We start from the raw sequence: 20876 nt of genomic DNA, 5'->3' as shown, positions 1-20876 counted from the left end.
AGTGGTATGGAGGATATTTGCAATAATACAAAGTTTGTGTTAGTAGAACAAGAAGCTGTGCTTTATTGCTGGCATTGTGGCAGTATACTTTTTAGAAGACTTCCCTGAAAAAAATCCAATATAAGAAATGTTAGCACCACTGTATTAAACCACACTGCTCCCTGAAGTGCTGTAATTCTTTGAAATATCTTAGCTGCAACAGTTTGATAGACGGAGTCCATTATCTAGTTATCTAACAAAGGAGTTTTTAATGGAGAAAACCTATTTTTAACAGGGTTAGGAATTACTTTAAACAGGTGCTCATATGCCAGTGCTTAGTATATGGTAACTATGCTCATTTACAAAAAAACAAAAAAAAACCCCACAAGAAAACCCATTCTACATACATTATGATTTTTTTTTAATCTGAAACTTTCCAAGCGTTTTATTAGCTGAACTAATTGGTTGCTACGAAATGTATGCCGTCAGCGGACTGGTTTGTGGATTGGGTTGTCTGTGGGAGTTTGGTATTTCTATGGTAACAGTTTCTTGCTTCTGCTGTGATATTTGATCTGTGCCTTATTGCCTGTCCCTTTTCTTCCTTATTAGTCTGCCTTAATCACAGTGAATGAGCCTAGGGGCAGAAATGAATTTGTGCCTCTCACTCTAATTAGGGAGAGAGGAACCTACGGGACGGTCATTGTAACTTTCGAGGTGAGTTTTTCAAAAAGGCTTCATACCTTTGTCTATTAGATGAAACTGTGAGGCCATAATCATAGTTTATCAAAGTGTTTATTAAAGTGAAAGGACTAAATGTTTACATTTTTAAATTCTTTTTCATAAAATGGAAATATATTACCTTTCAAATGGAAAACATTGCAGTTACCTAACTGCTTAATCTAAGGAAAAATGAAGGTATATTAAAAAAATTAGTATTCTCTGTCGTTTAGGAAGATATCTGAGGCAGCATTAGTTGGTATTATTAACAAACAATGTCTATTGAGTATGTAAGAAATTTCTTGTGTATTTCTTCAAAATTTATAAGCACCTGACTCTTTAATGCTTGTGCCACCTTCAAATATGTAAATGTAGAGCTCAATATTTAGTGAAATTCTGTATCTGTAAGATTGTATTTTGAATTCCCAGACATTTCAACCTTTCGAAATCATTACTTGAATATTTAGGCCATTATTCACATACTTAATTTGAATGGGATATACGTATTGCCTTTGTTGTGAGAGGGGGGATTTTTTCCTTGTCTTGTTCTGATTCTATTACATTCTTTAAAATTACAGGTAATTGTTTTTTATATCAAAATTCCTTTATCAGTTGTCATCAAAGATTTAATCTAGATGTGTCAAAATCTCAAAAGTTTTGTACTGGATGTTATTGCATACTAAATACAGAATGTATAGATGATGTACAGCATGAGATTCTTTATGTTATTTATTGCAGATATGTTTGTTTTAAAATCCAGTAAATTTTGTTATCTGCACAGTTCATCAGATTCATCTCAGAATGTAGTTTATGTACATATGTTGAAAAAAATTTACAAGATTTTCTAAACCAAAACTCTAACATATTGCCTCTAGGGGTCTTACTATTTTTTTAGGTTTTAGTATTAACTGTAATTTCCTTAGTATCACAAGTCAAGACACAAAGGTCACCAAACCAGTAACTGCTATTATTTTGTCTAGGAAGTGATTAGGAAATGCTAATTAAATTTAAAAAGAAAGACTACCCTTTCTGTTATTTAAAAGAACCCGTTATGCATCAATAGATGTTCTCAAAGGCCTGTATGGAAGTAGTTTTCTTCCCCTTTCTCTGGGAATACATAATTTCTTCAGAGTGCCTACCCTGATTTACTCCATCTGCCAAAAAAGAGTCAATTTTCACAACTGGATGTGTGTGCATATGATCAGGAGGTGACTGAATAAATAGTAATTTGTTATGCATTTCACACACTGTATATTGGCCATTGTACTAGATTTTTACACGTTCTCTGTATATTTCTTATCAAAAAAATCACTTATTTGCAGATAGAAGATGGACCAAACTCAGCTGAAGAAGACTTAAGTCCAGCCAGAGGAAATATTACATTTACCCCTGGGAGATCAGTGTTGATTTATAATTTAACAGTGCTTGATGATCAGGTAAAAACAAGCTACTTTGTTTTTGGCTTGGATATATAGATTAACTGCTTGCTGTTCTGGAGGGACTTTGTATATCATGTTACAAAAATTATTGGTTTAAACAGGGCTACAAGTGCTTCTGCTTCATAAAGCTCAGTTTTGTCTCTGTGGGCTATCATTTTATCTTTGTAATGCTGCCTCAGTATTTCTAATCAAATAATATTTTCAGTTTCTGAACGCACCCAGACTGCTCTGAGTAGATCTGTGAGGTGCTATACAGTTACAGTATAAATAATCAAGAAAGCATTATATTTTTATTCAGATGGAATACTGAGGTTGTTGTATTGTCAAGGATGATGTTCCTTAACTAGGTACAGGTTCACTTATTAGACTGACCTTTCTATATTTAACTTTGCTGTGTGAACATGATACAGAACAACTTGATAAAGAAATTCACTAAAAAAATTATGTAGGGAAAAAAAGTGTCTGTGCCAGAAGTGGGAAACTTTAAAGCAATTCTTTTGCATATTTGTGTTAATTATGAAAAATAGTCTCCCACGTCTATACTGATACTTGTATTAAGAGACTGTGCCAAACTGCTGTGTGGAAATATCTCTTTCAGATTAGCTATATTATTTCTGTAACTTATACACAAAAAGAATTCATTAGGTTTGTGGGAAGGATGTGAATTATTTTTCCTCTGAGAGGTGCTCTTGATGCTCTTTCACTTGAAGTTTGATCTATACAGCTGTGGTGGTCCACTCACTGAAAGTCTTCCACGGGCTTCCACAGGTCAATTTTGTGTAAACATCCTTTACTGATAATGATGATGGAATGCAGAAGCATTCAGTGTTACTCTCGGAATTTAATTTGAGCTGTTAGGATCTGAAGTTAAGAAAAACTGTGGAACAGCTATTGTTCTGAATTTCAAAGCCTTTTTTGTTCAGAAATTAGGGGATTGTAGATCTGATCTCTACAGTATTACATTTATAGTAATTTTATTGTGTACATTTCCTTTTTTAGCAAGAAATAATGGAAACATTGTAAGAGAAAATGAAAGAGGCAAGTCAGCACTGAAAATCTTTTATATTATTGTCTTTGAAGTCTGACTGGACTTCTCATTGGTCAATCATGATGCCATTAAGAATTCCAAAATGTCCCATTTATATGAGATGTTAAGATGTAAACTACAGCTAAAGTTGCGGATACATTTTGACTCTCTTAAATGTATATTTTTAAATGATGCCAGATGGAATATTAGTTAGTCAACTAAATAAAACACAAGTTAGCATTTTTTGTAATGCCGCAGACCAACCATGTTGCACTTCAGTATAGGAGGGAGGTGGCTGAGATCTTCTAGATCTCGCACTGACAACAAACCCTGGTATCAGTCAACAGCATTATGCAAGTTTCAGTGCCACAAGCCAAAGGAACTGAATCGGCATAAGCTATCATGCCCACTCTTCTAGCCCTAGAAAAGGATCTGAGGGTGTCCAGTAAACAAATGAATGTGAAAGAGAAAGAAATATTGGACAGCAGGATTTTCAGAAATTGTACCTTTGTCCTGGAATTTCTCTCAGAAGCAAGTACTACTGGTTTCCAGTAGTCCACAGTAAGATGCAAAGATCACAAATAAATACTTACTTTTTATTTATATGTACTAATAATATTTTTTCAGTTGCATAACTGTAGCTAATCAAGATTTGGGGAATAAAATATAGAATCATAGAATCAAATAAAATGCTGAGTTGGAAGGAACCCATTAGGATCATCAAGTCCAACTCCTGGCTCTGCACAGGATACCCAGGAATCACATCACACCATGTGCCTCCATATATATATATATTTATATGGTAATATAAAGCAGAAATCTCATCCTTAATTCTGTAATTTGTGGTTTATAAGCCATTATTTATTGTCTACTGCATTTGATATTGGAGAAGAAATAGCTAGAACTAAAATGTAGTTTTAAACAGTTGCTTTGTAGAAACACCAAAATCTAAATTATTGCTAAGAACAAAAAACCACTTTGTCAGATCTGTGATGGAAATTTTGTCTGGGATTGTGGGTGTGTCTGTACAAAGGATGTGTTCCTTTTCCAGTTGTATAGGGATGGATGGGCCAGGGTAGGTTCTGTCCAGAAGTTGTTGTTGTATTATCTCAGGCACATATAGAGGTAGATCAGAATCAACATCGGAAAAAAGAAAATTTAAATCTAAGTAATGGCAAGGAACACTTGTTTCCAAGTAGAGGTGGCTTTCAAAAATGGCAGTTGGCCTCCTCATACTCTCAATCTGTAAAGATGAAGATTTTCTTGATTCTTGGCTAATTTTTATTTGTTTTTTGTTTGACTTTCTACTCTCTTTCAGAAGTATGTTTTGGGAAATAGAGACATTAAATTTTGAAAAGGGATTTTTAGCAGAAGTTAAAAGCACGGTTTTTCTCCTGGTTATTTTAATATGAAATGAGCTTTCAAGTTTTTATCATTTCACTCATCTGCAAAATACATAAACCGTATTTCTCAGTATAAGTGTTCTGCATATATTTGAAATGTGACTTACACTTGATTGCTAATACTATTTTTCCAGGTACCGGAAAATGATGAAATCTTTGTTGTTTGTCTGAAGAGTGTGGAGGGAGGGGCTGAAATAAACAACACAAAAAATTCTGTTTGGATTAATATTAAGAAAAATGACAGTCCCGTGCGTTTTGTTCAAAATGCTTATATGGTGCCTGAGGAAGATGAAGTGGTAACAATCCAAGTGGTTCGTGGTGAGGATGTCAGTGGAAAATTAATTGGACCTGATGAAGACGAAGTCTCTGTCAATTACGCCATCATAACTGGGGATTCAACTGCACATGCACAGCTTAACGTAGACTTCCTAGATCTACAGCCAAATACAACTCTTGTTTTCCCACCTCTAGTTCATGAAACCTATTTGAAATTTAAGATCCTTGATGATGCCATACCAGAAATTGCTGAGACCTTTCAGATTATGCTTCTTAAAGAAACTTTGCAGGGAGATGCTGTTTTGATTTATCCATCTGTTGTTCATGTCACTATCCAGCCGAATGATAAACCCTATGGAGTGCTGTCAATCCACAGTGTTCTGTTAGCTCACACTGTTATCATTGATGAAGACAAAATTTCAAGGTACTACAGATCTTAAAATCTGGTATCTAGTCAGTTTAAGAGATTTGTTTGTAATTGTTAAGCATGCTTAGGATATCGTTAAAAGTAATTATAAAATCACTACTAAAATATAATGTAGTAATCACTTAGTGTGTTATTATCAACTATATCTGCAAAGATTTCAAGGAAGTGGAAATGTCTAATTATGCAGAAAGTATTTTAAAATTGATAAACTGTATGTAAATAAGCCATAACTATTCAATCACATTATCAGAATAGTGAAAACTCCTTAATCTAAAGGTAGGATCAGTGAAGTTGTGATACTACTGCACACCAGTTCAGTGAGAAATAGATTTCTGTCTTCCATCCTTGCTATATATTTGTATTTACTGTCTATAAAACCAGTCTCTGATTAAAGAAAAAAAAAGTGTTGTATGTCTCCCATGAAATAGTTACCTTAAACTCAAAAACAGTTTAAATATTTGTAATTTTACAGAGCGATTAAAATCAAAACTCTGTACAAATTTTATAGGCAGACTGATATACAATACTGACAATCTCAATAAAAGTGTCTACTGCTAATTACTGATGGTAGTATATCCCCAAAGAAACAAATAATGCCTCAAACTCTTATACTATGAGAAATTTTGAAAGAATATTTTATGGTATGTAGAACCCAGCACTTGAGTAGTCATCTTTCTTTTTTATACCCAGTAAAGAAATGAATCCTGCTTTCTAAATGTTTGTAAGTCATGATTTCCAGACTTTTTGTTGTAGTCATTCACTTCCCCGATTCAGGCAACATGACATTTCCAGTATCATAAATATCAGTAACTGAATATATTTTCAGGACAGAGGCAAACAGTTCATTCAAAAGCATTATTTCAATGCTCATGCCTCACAACTGTTCATGATGTAGAAGAGGCAAAAAGTTTTCTGAAATTTGATTTGTATTTCTCAAGGCAAATGTAAAACCTGCCAAGACTCCACTCGCTTCTCAGTATTTTTCTTGCTGTAAACAAAGTGAGATCTAACACGTATTTTCAGAGGTTATTACAGGGAGCTCATGAATAAACAAGTCTTACATATGTGCTATGATTTCATAAACTGTAAACCTTGAGTCAAATGTCATTTGCAAGCAGTTAAAATTTATACCACTTCGGTCAGTGTAAATATTTTAGGGAATCGGTAACCATGCATGCCAATAGTAATTATGATTTGTGTTTTTTGTTTTCATTCAAAACTGTAGGTTTGAAGGGATCACAGTTGTAAGAAATGGTGGAACACATGGAAATGTTTCTGTTTCCTGGGTTATAATTCGAAATAACAGTGATCCCTCACCTGTGACTGCAGACCTCCTTCCAGAGGCAGGGGAGATAAGTTTTGATCAAGGACAGATGCTGGAGACGCTTCATCTGAACGTTATTGATGATGATATACCAGAAGAGGCAGAGCCTTATCTTCTGAAACTCCTAGCTCATACAATACAGGGAGGTGCCGAAGTCAGTGAGCCATCTGAGGTAAGTTTGCATTTAGAATTCTTTTGGAGAAAATAATAATGAGTAATAAAGACTTTACCAGTTTTAATAACATTGATTGATAGTTGATTGATTGGCTGAACAGGTGAAAGGGTTTGGTCTTGGGTAAAAATCAAGCAAACTAATGCTTAATATAATCTTTGTGTATAGAGCCATGTCTAAAGTATTTGGCTGGGTGTAGTATACAATGCCAGACCTTTTTACTGTGGTAGCATTCAGTTCAGATCATTCCCAGTGCACATAGATGGCATTGAATAAATGCTGTCTCGAGTGACTGCTTTCTAACAGAAGACAGGAAAATTATTTTAACTTGCTCATTTGCTGTCTTAATGATTACTGACATGTTTTACAGAGTAACAACTTCAAGGGGAAGGTTTGGTGATTAAGACTGTAACCTCTGAACTATTAAATAAAGGGTGGCTAGCATTGCTGACAGTTCTGTGACTCGAGTCCCTGCTTTCTCTTCCTCAAAAATTGTTGGAATGAGCTTGGTGAATAAAATGAAATTCTTTACAATCTGAAACATTTTTAAATTATTCACTTTGGCTGCTGAACCAAAAAATCAGTTATTCAGAGCTCATTCTGGCACATGTGGTGAGGCATAGTGGGAAAGTTACCACTGTCAGTGCGATGCTTCTTGTGTATAAAGAATACTTCGGGGCTGTTAATCTGATTTTTTTCCTGGTGCCAGTTCACTAAGGAGAAAAATGTATGGTGACAGTCAGGAGATGCTTTTGTCAAGGCATGAAACTATGGTATAGAATAATGCAGCATGCTGTTTTCTGCTTTGCAGCTTCTGTTTTACATTCAGGACAGTGATGATGTTTATGGCCTAATAAAATTCCATCCTTTGGAGAATCAGAAGATTGAAAGTAATCCAATGGGACGCTTTTTATCCTTGAGTTTTGCAAGGGAAAGAGGAACAGTTGGAGATGTGCAGTTGTTTTATACCTCACTGTATATTCCAGCTGGAGCTCTGGATCCTGAGAGAGCGAAAGGTGGCATTCTAAATATGTCTAGAAGAAGTACTTTCATCTTTCCAGAAGGAAAAGCACAAGCTACTATAAATATACCAATACGAAATGATGCATTTCTTCAAAATGGAGCTCATTTTGTCATACAGGTATCTCAGCTGTGTTTTGGGGTGGTTTTTTAGCCTATGTAATATAAAGGATATAAAATAGTAGTGGCTCCTTCCCTTTTAATTTAATTAAAATGATTCTTCCTGGTTAGAAAAAAAAAAAAAAAAGGAAAGAAAATAGTAGTTCTGTAGCCAAGAATAATTTTTTATTTAGATACAGCTTCCACAAATATGCTATAAAGAGCTTTATTCCTAATCATTATTTACAAATTGCACAATTTAAAAAAATACACTGCTGTAATAGGATTCAGTTATTAGTCATGCAATTTAACTAAATGGTATCAATATTGCAGGGGTTAGTTGCCTTTTCAGGTATGTTATTCTGGGTACCCCTTGGCTTTCGGTTTAACCAAATTAAGGCTCCTAATTACAGAAGTATGACAGATTTTAGAAATTACAAGCAAGGAAATGTAAATTAAAAATAGTCAAACATACGTTTAATTTATGTGCAACTTTGACCAGAGAACTTGAAAAGTTCTTCTGGTTTTCCCTGTATGTGCCCTTTTGGTTTTTCTTGTCTTTTTTTTTTTCCCCCCCTCTATCTGAGTTTTTAAGAAGGGAGATTGTGTCATCGCTCATAAGATTGGCTGGAAAAATTCACTAAAATTATGCTTTTGAAAGAAAATGGGTTTTCCAAAAAATATTTATAGAAAGATTTAATATTTTCCAATTACTTTTTTTTTTCTTCATTTTTCACTGAAGAAAATCAGGTTTGCATACATGGTAGCAAGTTATTGTTCTGATATGCTGCTGTGGGAGATCCTGGGCATTGTAATCAGTAATTGTTATAATTATTTTCTTATCTGCAGTTAAGATGACCGCATAATCTCTATTTCCTCTAATTAACTATTGTCACTGTCTGGGATCATGAGCCCAGGGAACAATCCTGATACACAGACAAAGGGGTGATTTGACACATCCAAAGCATAAATCTCAAAGTAATTTCTTAGTTCTTTTTAATCTTTTTGTTTTAAGTCAGATGTCTTCAACATTTTCAAATGGAGATGTTGACATGAAATCATAAACGTAAAATTTGCTTGTTTTTGAAGATTTCTTCCCTCCACCTCCTTCCTCCTACATTCTATTAAAAAAAAGAAAAAGATCAGAGAAAAAAAATTGCCAGAATCATATTATTGTTTTAGTAGTTCACACTCCTTTTATGTTCATAGTTAGGTAGGGAATTGCATTCTGAAATATTAGGATAGGTTAGTGTGTTTTACCATCTTCTTGAGATCTGAAAGATCAAGAGAAGAATTGAATTATCTAATTCCAAGATCCTCTCAGGTAGTAGATTATAAATAACATTGCAGTGTGGACTGTGGACAAGATGTGTGACAAATACTTCAGAATGCAGGCACTTGGCCTGGCTTTTCAAACTGCAGATTCCAGGGAGTTGGGGGTGTATGTTCTCTACTTTCTGCATGAACTATAAAAATCTTTTAATTTGAATACACAAAATCAAAGGCAACTGCCAACAAAAAGAATTCATTTAGAAAAGGAAGAAAAATATCCCTATTTATCACTGTGACAATCCTTCTACATTGTGAATAGTCTCCACAAATATATTTAGAATGAGATTACAAGATTTGTACTAGGCCCAGTAAAGGATCAGCTCGGGAATTGGGGAAGGAGTGGTGGAGGAAGAAAATTTGGCTTAAACAGAGCAAGAGAATGGATAGAGGAATTGGAAATATGAGATTAACATTCTTCAATGACATCTTCAATTAAATAACCTATTGTTTGATGTGCAGACTACTTTTGGTATGGACAGGAATATTAACTAATTTAATAAACTGCTTGGCATTATCCAATTCACAGTGCATTCTTTTTTTCCTCATGAGCTGATTTGCTTTTAGAGGAAACACTGAATTTAAAAAAAGAATCTTAATATTTCATTAATTATTGCTTTAATCTCAAAGTTACTGTCCAGGATAGTAACAAAGGGAATTCTTTCAGCTCTGTAGTATTTCAGAACTTCTGCTGAGCTAACAACCACAACAGTAGTCCACTTGCATGGTGTTAATTGGGGAATTACTTCCTACTCTAAAAGAAATCTTAGAAAACAAGGAAACAAAGAGTCCTGCCCTCTGTTCCTCAGACTCCCAATAACTAGCCTGTGTGGTTGAGAATCAGTTTCCAATTACAGCATTTATAAAAGAAATCCCATCTATCATCAAATAAAATGTGCATGAATATTTTTGAGTGTTCCTTGAACAACAGTAGAACAAAATATTATGTAGTCTGAGTATTTTGTATAAATTGGTTTTAAGAATCAAAGGGATTTAAAACTCATTAGTTGAAAGGACGATTCATGATAACCCTATGGATTTAAATAAGGCCATTTTGCCCTTCTCCACTAAAACCTGTATGGTAGCATCTAATAACTCCAAGGGAAAACACCCTAATGGGAGTTAAGAGGTGGTTGTCATTGGTGGTTCATGCGCCAGTGAAATGTTTACAGAAGTCTATACAAATCAGTCATGGAAACATCTGTTAATATGATCCATGTAGACAGACTCTCATGGTGGTATAATATTTGAAAGGAATATTAAAACAAATAAAACAAAGAAAGTCCTTCTTTCCTTGTCATGTCAATGCTGCTGATGGGATAAGTGCAGGGTATTTTCCATTCAAAGAAAAAACACACATTTTTCTATTTCTTCTTAATATAAATAAACCATCAAAAATATGGTAATATAAGCAGAGAGTACAGTTTTGAAATCTTGTATTGATTTTCAATTCTGAAAGTAATTCTAACATATTAGTTATTGTAAATAGAGACGTTCTTACACTTTTTGAGAGAGGAATTAAGATTGAATCATTCTTTGGCTTCATGAGCAGCTGCAAATTATTATGTTCCCAGTGACTTCAGCAGATTTTTATCAATGCATGGCAAAAAAATGAAGTTAGAACAACATCTGGGGTGCTTGACAGATCAATTCATAAATCTAGTAATGAGTTACCCAATTTAGAAGGTTCATTCTCCCTCTACATACATTTACTTGTGTACACAGTTTGTCGGAGAGGTATACTATTCTCCTGAGAAAGCTCAATGCAGAGCTACTTCCACATTTTTGTAATAGCAATATTGCTGGTAGGAGAAATTTATTCTGGAGGTGTTTTTTTCCTTGCATATGACACTTATTCCAAAATGTCAGAATAGTTCTTGCTTGATACTAAGGCTTCTTATTTCTCAAGTTTTTCTTACTTTTTCTCACAGTTGGAAAAAGTTGAGCTGCTGAATAGAATTCCTCTTGTCCCACCTGTGAGTCCTAGACTAGGTGAGATTCGAAATATTTCTTTAAGGATTACTCCAGATATTGCAAATGGAGAAATAGGCTTTACTAGCAATCTTCCAATTATTCTTTCCGAGCCAGAAGAGTTGCCTGCTACAGTGGTAAGTAAAGATTTTTATATTGTCTCTTGATATGGAAAAGTTATTTGGAAAAAGCAGTTTGCTATATCCACTGTAATGTTTGAAAGTTAATGTGAGAAAAATCCTTCCTCCACGTTCTGTTTTATCCCAAATACTCTCCTGCTTTAAAAAACCAAAAAGGCAAAAAAATTGCTAGCAAGATTCATGTGTTAGTCATCAGAGAAGTGTGGTTGAACTGATGTAAGCATCCAGAACTGGTTAGGTCTTGATGCTCACATGCAGCAGACTATGCTGCAGACAGTTTAATTTCTTTTCACCAGCTGTAAAGACACTCATGTAGAGTAGGACTGATATTGCTCCCAGATTTCATGGAAGTGTCTGTGTATTTTATAGTTGACTTACATGTGAATATGTAATTTGGCTTGCTGGATCTGTTTTCTAATAAATACGCTTTTTTTTTCTCAGTACCCAACAAAACATTTTCAAAAGCATTTTCATCTGAGTGCTGGAATCCCAGCCAGAGAAACCCTTTATAAAATGTCTTTTCTTACGTTTTCCCTTTTTCCCCCTACTTGTCTTAACTGAAATCTTCCCTCAAATCCTGAATCAGAGAACTTGCTTTTCATCCTCAGAATAAAACTGCTGGTTTCCTTAAGCAGAGTACAGGCTGGAACTGTACTATAAGAGCCAGAGTAAATTATGGTTGTTACATTTAAAAGCTAGGTTGTCTTGATGAGGTGGGCACTGGTTAAATCAGTCATACAAGGTTTTTTGTGTTTATGAGTGCTAAGTGAATTGTCATATTAGTAGTCTGCCACCCTCACTAGGTATAAATAAATATATATGTCCAAGTATATTATGGATAGATGATTAAAAATATAAGATTCAGTATATATTTTCACTGATATACCATCTTGGATTCATATCTTATACATAGGTATAATTAAAAAACCCAAGGCGAACATTTTGGGGCTCATATTCAAACAGTAATTTGCAAAGGGTTAATAGTTTTTGCATCTAGTTTTGCAAGTCACAGCAGACTCGTGTTTTACAGGTTTCCATTGCATTGCATCGAGATGGGACTGATGGTCAAGCAACAGTGTTTTGGAGTTTGAAACCCTCTGGTCCTAATCACAAGGCAATAACACAGGATGATATAAGTCCTTTTAATGGCTCTGTTGTTTTTTTATCTGGACAAAGTGATACTACAATCAACATTACGATTAAAGCTGATGATATACCTGAAATGAATGAAACCGTATTATTAACTTTGGACAGGTATTGTACCCTTATCTTTATTCATATGTATTGCTTCTGATAATCTATATATAATAATTTGGCACAGTACTAATTATGAGGTGTTGCCTCCATTGTGTTGACAAGTGCCTGGAGGAATATTGGGGCCTTGATCCAGACTATATATGGAATCTTCCTTGATTTGTGACCAGTGTAAGAAACCATGTTGTGCTTATTATCTAATGACTTAGTTTTGTTTATATTTTGATTAAAATAAAGTATGCTACTAAAAAAGTTCATTTAGATTTGATCTTTAGTTATAGCTCTTGATTACAACACTTACATTTTCAGAAAAGTAATATCGAGTGAGATAATGGGGAAAACTGTAATGAATAGTAATGAAGGCAATACATAACTGTGTTTTTCTCAGAAGAGGTTTATAGTCAGGATGTTGTTGCAGAGTTAGATACTTACATCACAGTTCCTGGCTTCCAACATAGGCCAGTGTGACTATTACCACGTGTCTGAGCTACAAAGGGAGCAGTGGTGTTTCTGAAGCACAGTGTTGTGGTCGCCCTTCTGTGTGACATCAGGATTGCAGAATAATTAACACTGTAAGAGGCCTCAGGAGATATTATCTGAATGTGAACACTATTCAGAATCCTTGAATTATTTCATATCCAGGAGTCTTTTTGTTTTATTAGCAAGAGAATCTTGGCTATTTCTTCAGTCCTGTTTCAAAAAACTCAGATGTATATATAGTTTAGAAATACTACCACTTCTGCTAATACCTCCTAATAATCTGAGGTGTATTTTTCCCATTTATTTTTCTGGAAACATGCTAAGAGAGATCTGTCAGCTGCAATGTCTGCATTGAACATCTACTACTTACACAGTCCTTAGCTTATGCAGATATATCCTTGCCATATAAAAGGAGAGCAGACTAGCTCTTGGGAACTTTAACACCAGATACTCATATAGATTACATACTAGCAAACCAGAAACCAGCTCCTCAAGCTGCTGCTCATCTTGTTTTTTGAGCTTTATTCTATGGCACAGTAAAGATGCTGTTCCATTGCAGGATTGGTCTGCTTCTGTAGAAGCTGGCTGGTGGATGCGTCTAGTGCAAAATGAATTATTTCATTCTATTTTGGATACTCACTGTGTTGAAAAGATGGTCCTGTTCAAGACAAAACCAAACGGAGCCTATTGCAAGCAGTTCTCTGTTTTTCTTCCTGCAGATGAAACTGGTTTGCCTAAAGGTTTATTAGAGTCTGTGGCACAAACAAAGAAACTAAGATTAGAAATAATGATTGAAGTTGTGAAGAAGTTGTGTAAGGTGGCCAAAATGCTGACGTGGAAGGATAGGAGACAATTAAGTACACAGAGGAAGTGGGCAGCATAAAAGATTAACTTTTTAATATTGGACAGCTCTACAGTATGTGTAACTACAGCTTTCTACTACTTCCTCTGAGTAGTAACCCCATGCCTTGAAAATTATGTCTAAAAGGGGATTGAATTGGCAACAGAACAAATGCAACCACTGTTCGGCTTTTGCTATGTATGCTGGGAGTAGCAGGTTCTATTGATCATGAAGTGGCTGGTAAAAATTGTGCCAGCAGTAAGCAGCTTTCCCACACTTGGCAAGATCAGAGAGTGAAGTAAAGAACAGGTGGTCAGGCCAGGAAAAAGAAGTAAATAAGGAGGAGATAAAATCTGAACTTTTCTCTAGACCTGGATAGTGTCCCTCAAGGCTATGAGTGAAATTTGGCAACTTTAATGTGAGCAGAAGCCAAGAATGAAATGACTGCAAAGATCATCCTTTCAATACTGGAAAGGACTCTTCAAAGCAGGGGTGAATGATACTGGCAGGGCAGGGTGATGTGTGTGAGCTTTTGGTATTGCCTTCTCCATAGTTTGTGCTTTCTGGATGAACAGAACATTTCAGTTTCCAAGACTGGCAGCCAGCACCTCACAGCAGTAGTGAATTACCATGAAAACAAAGATGTACTGTGCTGTGGATGTGCTTGCACTGTTCGATACACTGTAGCATAAGTCAGTAGAAAAATAGAGCATGTATGGACTTTAATGAAACTATAGACATAGAAATATGTTCAGAAGCATTCTATTTATTGCAATTTATAATAGCATGGGCAAGATAATACAATAATTAGTTCTAACAGGGATGTATTATTTACAACTCAGTGATGTTGTTAAGGCAGTTTATGTTTTAAATGAGCTTTGATTGTACCCATAATTACAAAAGAAACCTTCCAAGCCACTAAAAATAGTATTTTCCTTCCTTGCTCTATGGCCACCATCTGTAGGCCCTGGATATTAAAAATAGTTATGAATGCTGTCCACAAAATGGAGGCCAACATGTTTCATTAAGAATATGCTTATATAGAGACAGACGAGCTATAAAGAAGCAAGATAATTCTGTACCTGCTGAAGCTTCTTCATATTTTCTTTCTTTAGGATCAGCTTCAGTTTGAATGCCTCCCCATATCTGAATAGGCCTGAATTGAGACTAAAGATAAATAAAGCCAGAGGTCTGTAGTGAATGAAATCTGATGGTTGTTTTTAACTTTTGCACAAGAAGTTCTCCTATTGGCAGTTATCATCCCCCCAGTGCAGGTACACAGCTATAAATTTGGCAGTTGGCACAGCTGAAGGGCCAGGACCCTCATGGCCCATGGCTTGTGTTTGTTCTCTTAAATGAATGGTGCTGAGAGTGAAAACCTCTGGACTTTAGGTTCTGGAAACAGCAATACACAAATGAATTTATTTTTATTTTGGGAAAATTAAAATCCAGGAACAGTTCAGTGTTTAAATAGTCTTTAAGCTCAGAATCTTTTGGTCATGACTCCCATAAATTAAGATGCCAGAATAGATCCATGTACGTGTATATGCATCTAATTTATATATATGACATATTTTCAATGAAGCAAAACTGATGCAATGTAATGTGGAGATTTTTATAGTTCTTGTGATTTCTGTGATGGGATGCAGGCTGAGGTACTTAACACCTTCTTTGTATCAGTCTTCAGCAGTAAGACCAGTTATTCTCAGGGCAGCTGATCCCCTGATCTAGACAGATAGACAAGGTCAGAGAGCAGACTAGACCCCCTGAAACCCGGGAGGAAGTGGTTAGTGACTGGCAGAGCTATTTTAGCTGGTCACAAGTCTATGGGGCTGGATAGGATCCATCCTAGGGTAATGAGGGAGCTGTTTTAAGAGCTTTCTAAGCTGCTCTCCATCATTTATCATCAGTCCTGGCTAACTGGGGAGGTCCCAGACAACTGGAAGTTGGCCAGTATGATGCCAATACCCAGGAAGGGCTGCAAGGAGGCTTTGGGGAACTACAGGCTGTGAGCCTGACCTTGGTGCCTGGCAAGGATATGGAGCAGATAATCTTGAGTGGGGTCACATAGCACCTACAGGATGATTGGGGGATCAGACCCAGCCAGCATGGATTTAGGAGGTGCAGGTCCTGCCTGACCAACCTGATCTTTTATGATCAGGTGACTTCCCTGAGGGATTGGGGGAAGTCTGTGGGTGTTGTCTGTCTGGTCTGCAGCAAAGCCTTTGACACTGTCTCCCACAGCATACTCCTGGAAGAGCTGTCATCCCACATCTTGGATAGGTACACTCTTCACTTTGTTAAGAACTGGCTGGATTGGCCGGGCCCAGAGAGTGGTGGGGAATGGTGCTGCATCCAGTTGGTGGCCAGTCACTAGTGGTGTCCTCCAGGGATCAGTGTTGGGCCCTGTCCTGTTTAGTATCTTCATTGATGATCTGGATGAGGCGGTTTACCCTTAGTAAATTTGTGAATGACATCAAGTTGTACAGGAATGTTGACCTGCTGGAGGGTAGGAGGGCTCTAAAGAGGGACCTGGACAGGCTGGGTTGATGGACTGACATCCAGTGGCATGAAGGTCAAGAAGACCAAGTGGCAGATCTCCACTCGGGTCACAACAACCCCATGCAGAGCTACAGGCTGGGGAAGAGTGGCTGGAAAGTGGCCCAGTGGAAGAGGACACCTTTTTTGAGATACCTGATAGAAGAAAGTCTTTCAGAGAAGTATGTTTTTAAGAGTACCAATAGCACAAATTCACAGTTCCTGAATTGTGGGGCCCAAAAATGAACACAGCACTTAAGCCAAACCTATGTTTAACATTTACACTTAAAAAAAAAAAAAATTCTAAATTTATGCAAGGCATTTTTGTGTCTAAGAGATTACTTAATGATAAAAAAGTTTGCAAATCATGGAAGACCCATTTAGAGAACTGCATACTGTCTATGTGCCTTAATTCAGGGTGTAAGTAAAGCTGTTGAATGAAGTTTGCAATATTTTTCTAACTTGGGGATTTCCTGTGGTTAGTGCCTTAATTCAGGGTGTAAGTAAAGCTGTTGAATGAAGTTTGCAATATTTTTCTAACTTGGGGATTTCCTGTGGTTAGTGCCTATTTCAAAACTATATTTATTTTTCTTGAGTAAATTTTCCATGAAGAAATAGATGTGATCCTATAAGAATTAAGTCTTTCAGTGTAAAATGTTGGCTTTTACTTCAAGGCCTTGGTCAGATCTTGTTTTGATAGGGAAAAAGTTATTTGAAACTGGTAATAGAATGTTTATATGAGTGTTACTGGACACCTACTGCTAGCTTTCATTACTTTTTAAAGTAGTAACACCATATGTCTTCTGCTGTGAGTAACATAAGTTAAAATGGCCTCCAAAATCAAATAAATTGTGGATTAAAACTGGAGAGAAGGTGTTCCCTCTGATGAGAAACATTGTGGAATTTATAATGTGGCCAATCCTCCTTGAATACTATTCTTTAAAGCTAGGTCATAATTAAGTCAGTCGATAATCCTGAAAAAATTTAAGAAGTAGTGAACACAAATCTAGTAAGCAAATTTAGTAACATTCTACAGGAAGTTTGAAGGTACCTTTTCTGAGATACCTGATAGAAGAGAAAGATTTTAGAGAATTGTTTTTTTAAGAGTATCATTAATACAAATTCACAGTTGCAATTCAGTTTCTCATGGGCTTTTCAAAACATTAACTTTCTTCAGAATTCGAGTTCTGGGTTCACAGTTATCAAATTCAAGCACATCTCTTAACAATTATTATTTTATATGCAGTAATACTTATTTTATAATTGCATGTTATTTTAAACTCAGTCAAATCTTCTTTCTGTTATGTTTTAGTACTATGCATTTTAAAAAGTGAGGAAACATTTTGGAGCTTCTCTTAGTTGTCCTAATTAATCTGTAGTTCTTGCTAAGTAATAATTAAGGTATTTTTTAAAAAGAACTTCTGTGATGACTAGCCTTTTCAGATGAGATTTGTCATATGGGAAGTGGGGACAGCCTTCAGTCCATGAGGCAAGGCTGTGGTGGTGGGGCAGGTTAAGCCAGGAAGACGTCAGGTTTAGATGATAGTCACCAGGATTAGGCACAGCTCAGTGATTACCATAGAGATCCACAGCAAGAAGAAAACTCCAAGGTTGAGCTAGGAAGTCACTTGATGGATCCTGGTCCAGGGTTAGTATAAAAATTTGTATATGTGTACCTCAAAATGTAGACACAATCCTGTTGGATTCATTGCTCATGTAATGGCAGATCTGAGTTGGGAGCCTGTGCCTCGTGACTTCTATTCCATTTTGCATAGGCTGTTTTATAATGGAATCACAGAATAAGCAAAATTGGAAGGAACCCATCAGGATCATCAAGTCCAACTCCTGGGCCTGCATAGGACACCCAAAGAATCACACCGTGGGCCTGAGAGCGTTGTCCAAACACTTCTTGAGCTCTCTCAGACTTGATGCTGTGACTACTGCTCTGGGGAGCCTGTTCAGTGCCCAACCACCGTCTGTTGTTTTTGAATAGTAACCAACATTTAATGTGTCAGACCTCTGGTAGCAACCTGTCCAGTCATGCTCAGAAAACATGGTCAGATCCATCAGTCAGTCAGTCAATCAAGTGACCCTAGTTTTGAAAATGGAACTTGGCTGGAGAAAAATATGAAATAACAGTGGTTTTAGCAGTGGATGGGCTGAATCTGACCAGCTGCTCTCTAGCTTCCAAGTTCTCGAGATTCTGATCTGATTCACACTGTGACTGTTAAAAGGTAGTAAGTATTGCCAGTCTTGTCAGTCCTTTCAAAGTATATCTGGAGATACTCAAAGTACCTCCTCATGGTACCTTGGAACTGTGTAATTTCTGCTACCCCTTGGATTTCTGTAGACCTGCCCTTGTGCATTTCAACATGATACTAGATTGTAGCACTACTCCGCAGTTAACACGCCCTTTTATGTCTGAGCTCAATTTGGACTCATGCAGTGTGACTTCATGAAGATGAAGGAGATGCTATATCCGGCATGTCCTTTCACTTTTTGATGATTGTGTCTTAACCACTTAAGCTTGTACATACATACTGAAAAACAACTTGAGATAATGGTTCATTTGTATTCTCTGCTGTGAAATCTATTACCAACAGCTTAGTAATACAATTAAATTTTAGCATTAAGAGCAATATAACGAAAATATAGCATAAATTTTAGCTCTGGAATTTTCACCTTGACTTTTTAAATTGTATTAATGTTTGATGATTTTGGAAAACTTGCATAATTTCTGAAGGAAGGGAGAATGTCTTAATATATAATATTTAAAATGAAGCCTCATTGGGAATCACTGAGAAATTTCTATTAAATCAGATCTGCTATTTGAAAGAATACAGCTGCAAGTATATTTGCTTTATTACCTCAAACTTTTGAGTGAACTCTTATGTCTATTGAATTCTGAATCTGAATTCTTTTTGAATTCAAAATTTCACTTTATAAATGCTTTGTTAATCTGTTATACAATTTTAAAAGTAGATACAGGTTTTATATTAAATATATACTTATTTTAGATTAAGAAAATAATCTAGACATACTTTAATTAAATTACATACTTATTGCAGAATAATGTCCTTTCATCTGACTTGATGTGATAGTTTTGTTATATGTGCTTATTTTCCTGTTTCTATTTTCTTTGCTTGGTTTTTTGGGGGTGGGGTGGAGTTTGTTTTCTTTTTGTTGGTATTTTATTCTGGTAATCTGATTAACTGAAAAATTGTCAAAAATAAAGTTTGATCTGATTTTGTGCTAAAGTAGTTTTTGACATGTATGTGTTATAACTCCCAATGTACTTACCTGTTTTTATCATTACAATGTCAGACTGATGAAATAACACATAATGGAGGCATGTTGATTGTATTTTTTTTGAGTGAAGTGTTAGATAGAAATGTGGGCTGCTGGTGCAGTTGTGAGCAGACCCAGAGGCTGACAGTGACAGAGCTGCTGGAGAAGGGCTGGGTCGGGTATACTCTGAACGGACCTTGACATCCTGAATTGGTCATGGGGTCATTTCTCCCCAGTGGGGACTGCCCACTTGCTAGCATCTGTCAACAGATAATGCCAAGCAAGGAGGTTCCCATAAAAGGAACATTATGTGTTTGGAAAGGGAAAAGAAAACTTTGTGGTGCTGTTGTTGTTATTGTTATCATTATCTAAGACTGGTACTATTGAAATTCCAGGAAGTGGCACTTTCATTCCTTCCCCCACCCCTTTTCTTTCCTTCTTTTCTTCTTTCCTTCTTTCCTTCTTTCTTTCTATGTTTACAGGGTAGAGACAGAAAGGTTTGTCGTGTACTTTGGGTAAGTGCAGTGGACTGTGGTTTGTCTTCAGTGAATCGATGTTTTGTTTTATGAGTGATTAGTTTGGACAGAATCTGTCAATAATTTCCCTTTTTCTCAGGAATCATATCTTCTACATCTCTCAGACAATGCTTGCTTGCCCTTTGATTTTTAATTTGATGGCATGGGTTTCTGGCTTGAAGGCTTATTTAGGATTTGTGAATGATGAAAGTTATTAATGCATGACTCAGTGTTTGATATTCCTGCGCTTGATTGCAATAATGGATTAGTTGTCTTAAACTGCCAGAAACACAATTTGTCCCATCTAAATGCCTGAGCTGATTAGAACTGTAGAGAAGTTTTCTGTGGTCAAAGATGAACAGTTATCTTTTTTTGAGTGACATACCTTTATTTTATATTAACACAAGTTATCGTCTGCTGACGTATTTTTTTTAATATTCAATAAACATGACATATTACCCTTTTAAATAGATATTTCCTGTTTGTTCATTGAATTTTTCTTCCAGAAAACATGGAAGATGCACAGGAATCTGAGTTAATAAACCAACATTTAATAAGCTATATCAAAACCATCAGTCTGAAGGTGCATTCTTTATGCATCTTTCAGTAGTAGTTTTTCTTGCATTTTTAATGGCAT

The 20876-nt window shown here is 35.9% G+C and overlaps 1 protein-coding gene across 12 annotated transcripts in view; it reads left to right on the top strand.

Moving 5' to 3' along the window:
• Positions 1-20876, top strand: part of ADGRV1 (adhesion G protein-coupled receptor V1) — a 318059-nt gene that overhangs the window by 32809 nt on the left and 264374 nt on the right. For 8 of the 12 annotated variants that reach the window (XR_006013577.1, XM_042012970.1, XM_042012977.1 and 5 more), the window contains exons 6-13: positions 589-693; positions 2019-2132; positions 4700-5265; positions 6494-6764; positions 7576-7905; positions 11144-11320; positions 12354-12577; positions 20207-20239. Coding sequence is in view for 11 of the 12 variants with exons in the window: in XM_042012970.1 (XP_041868904.1) it covers positions 589-693; positions 2019-2132; positions 4700-5265; positions 6494-6764; positions 7576-7905; positions 11144-11320; positions 12354-12577; positions 20207-20239 (1820 nt within the window). In the remaining variant the exon portion in view is untranslated. Of the gene's footprint in view, positions 1-271; positions 276-588; positions 694-2018; positions 2133-4699; positions 5266-6493; positions 6765-7575; positions 7906-11143; positions 11321-12353; positions 12578-20206; positions 20240-20876 lie in introns of those variants that run through there. The other 4 variants (XM_042012975.1, XM_042012974.1, XM_042012978.1 and 1 more) reach the window with 3 other exon arrangements.

This window comes from Corvus kubaryi, unplaced genomic scaffold (genome assembly GCF_017639235.1).
Source record: "Corvus kubaryi isolate FWS band 111438036 unplaced genomic scaffold, C.kubaryi_AGA036_p1.0 split1-37296, whole genome shotgun sequence".
NCBI classification, from domain to species: domain Eukaryota; kingdom Metazoa; phylum Chordata; class Aves; order Passeriformes; family Corvidae; genus Corvus; species Corvus kubaryi.
This window is presented reverse-complemented; position numbering and strand designations above follow the sequence as displayed.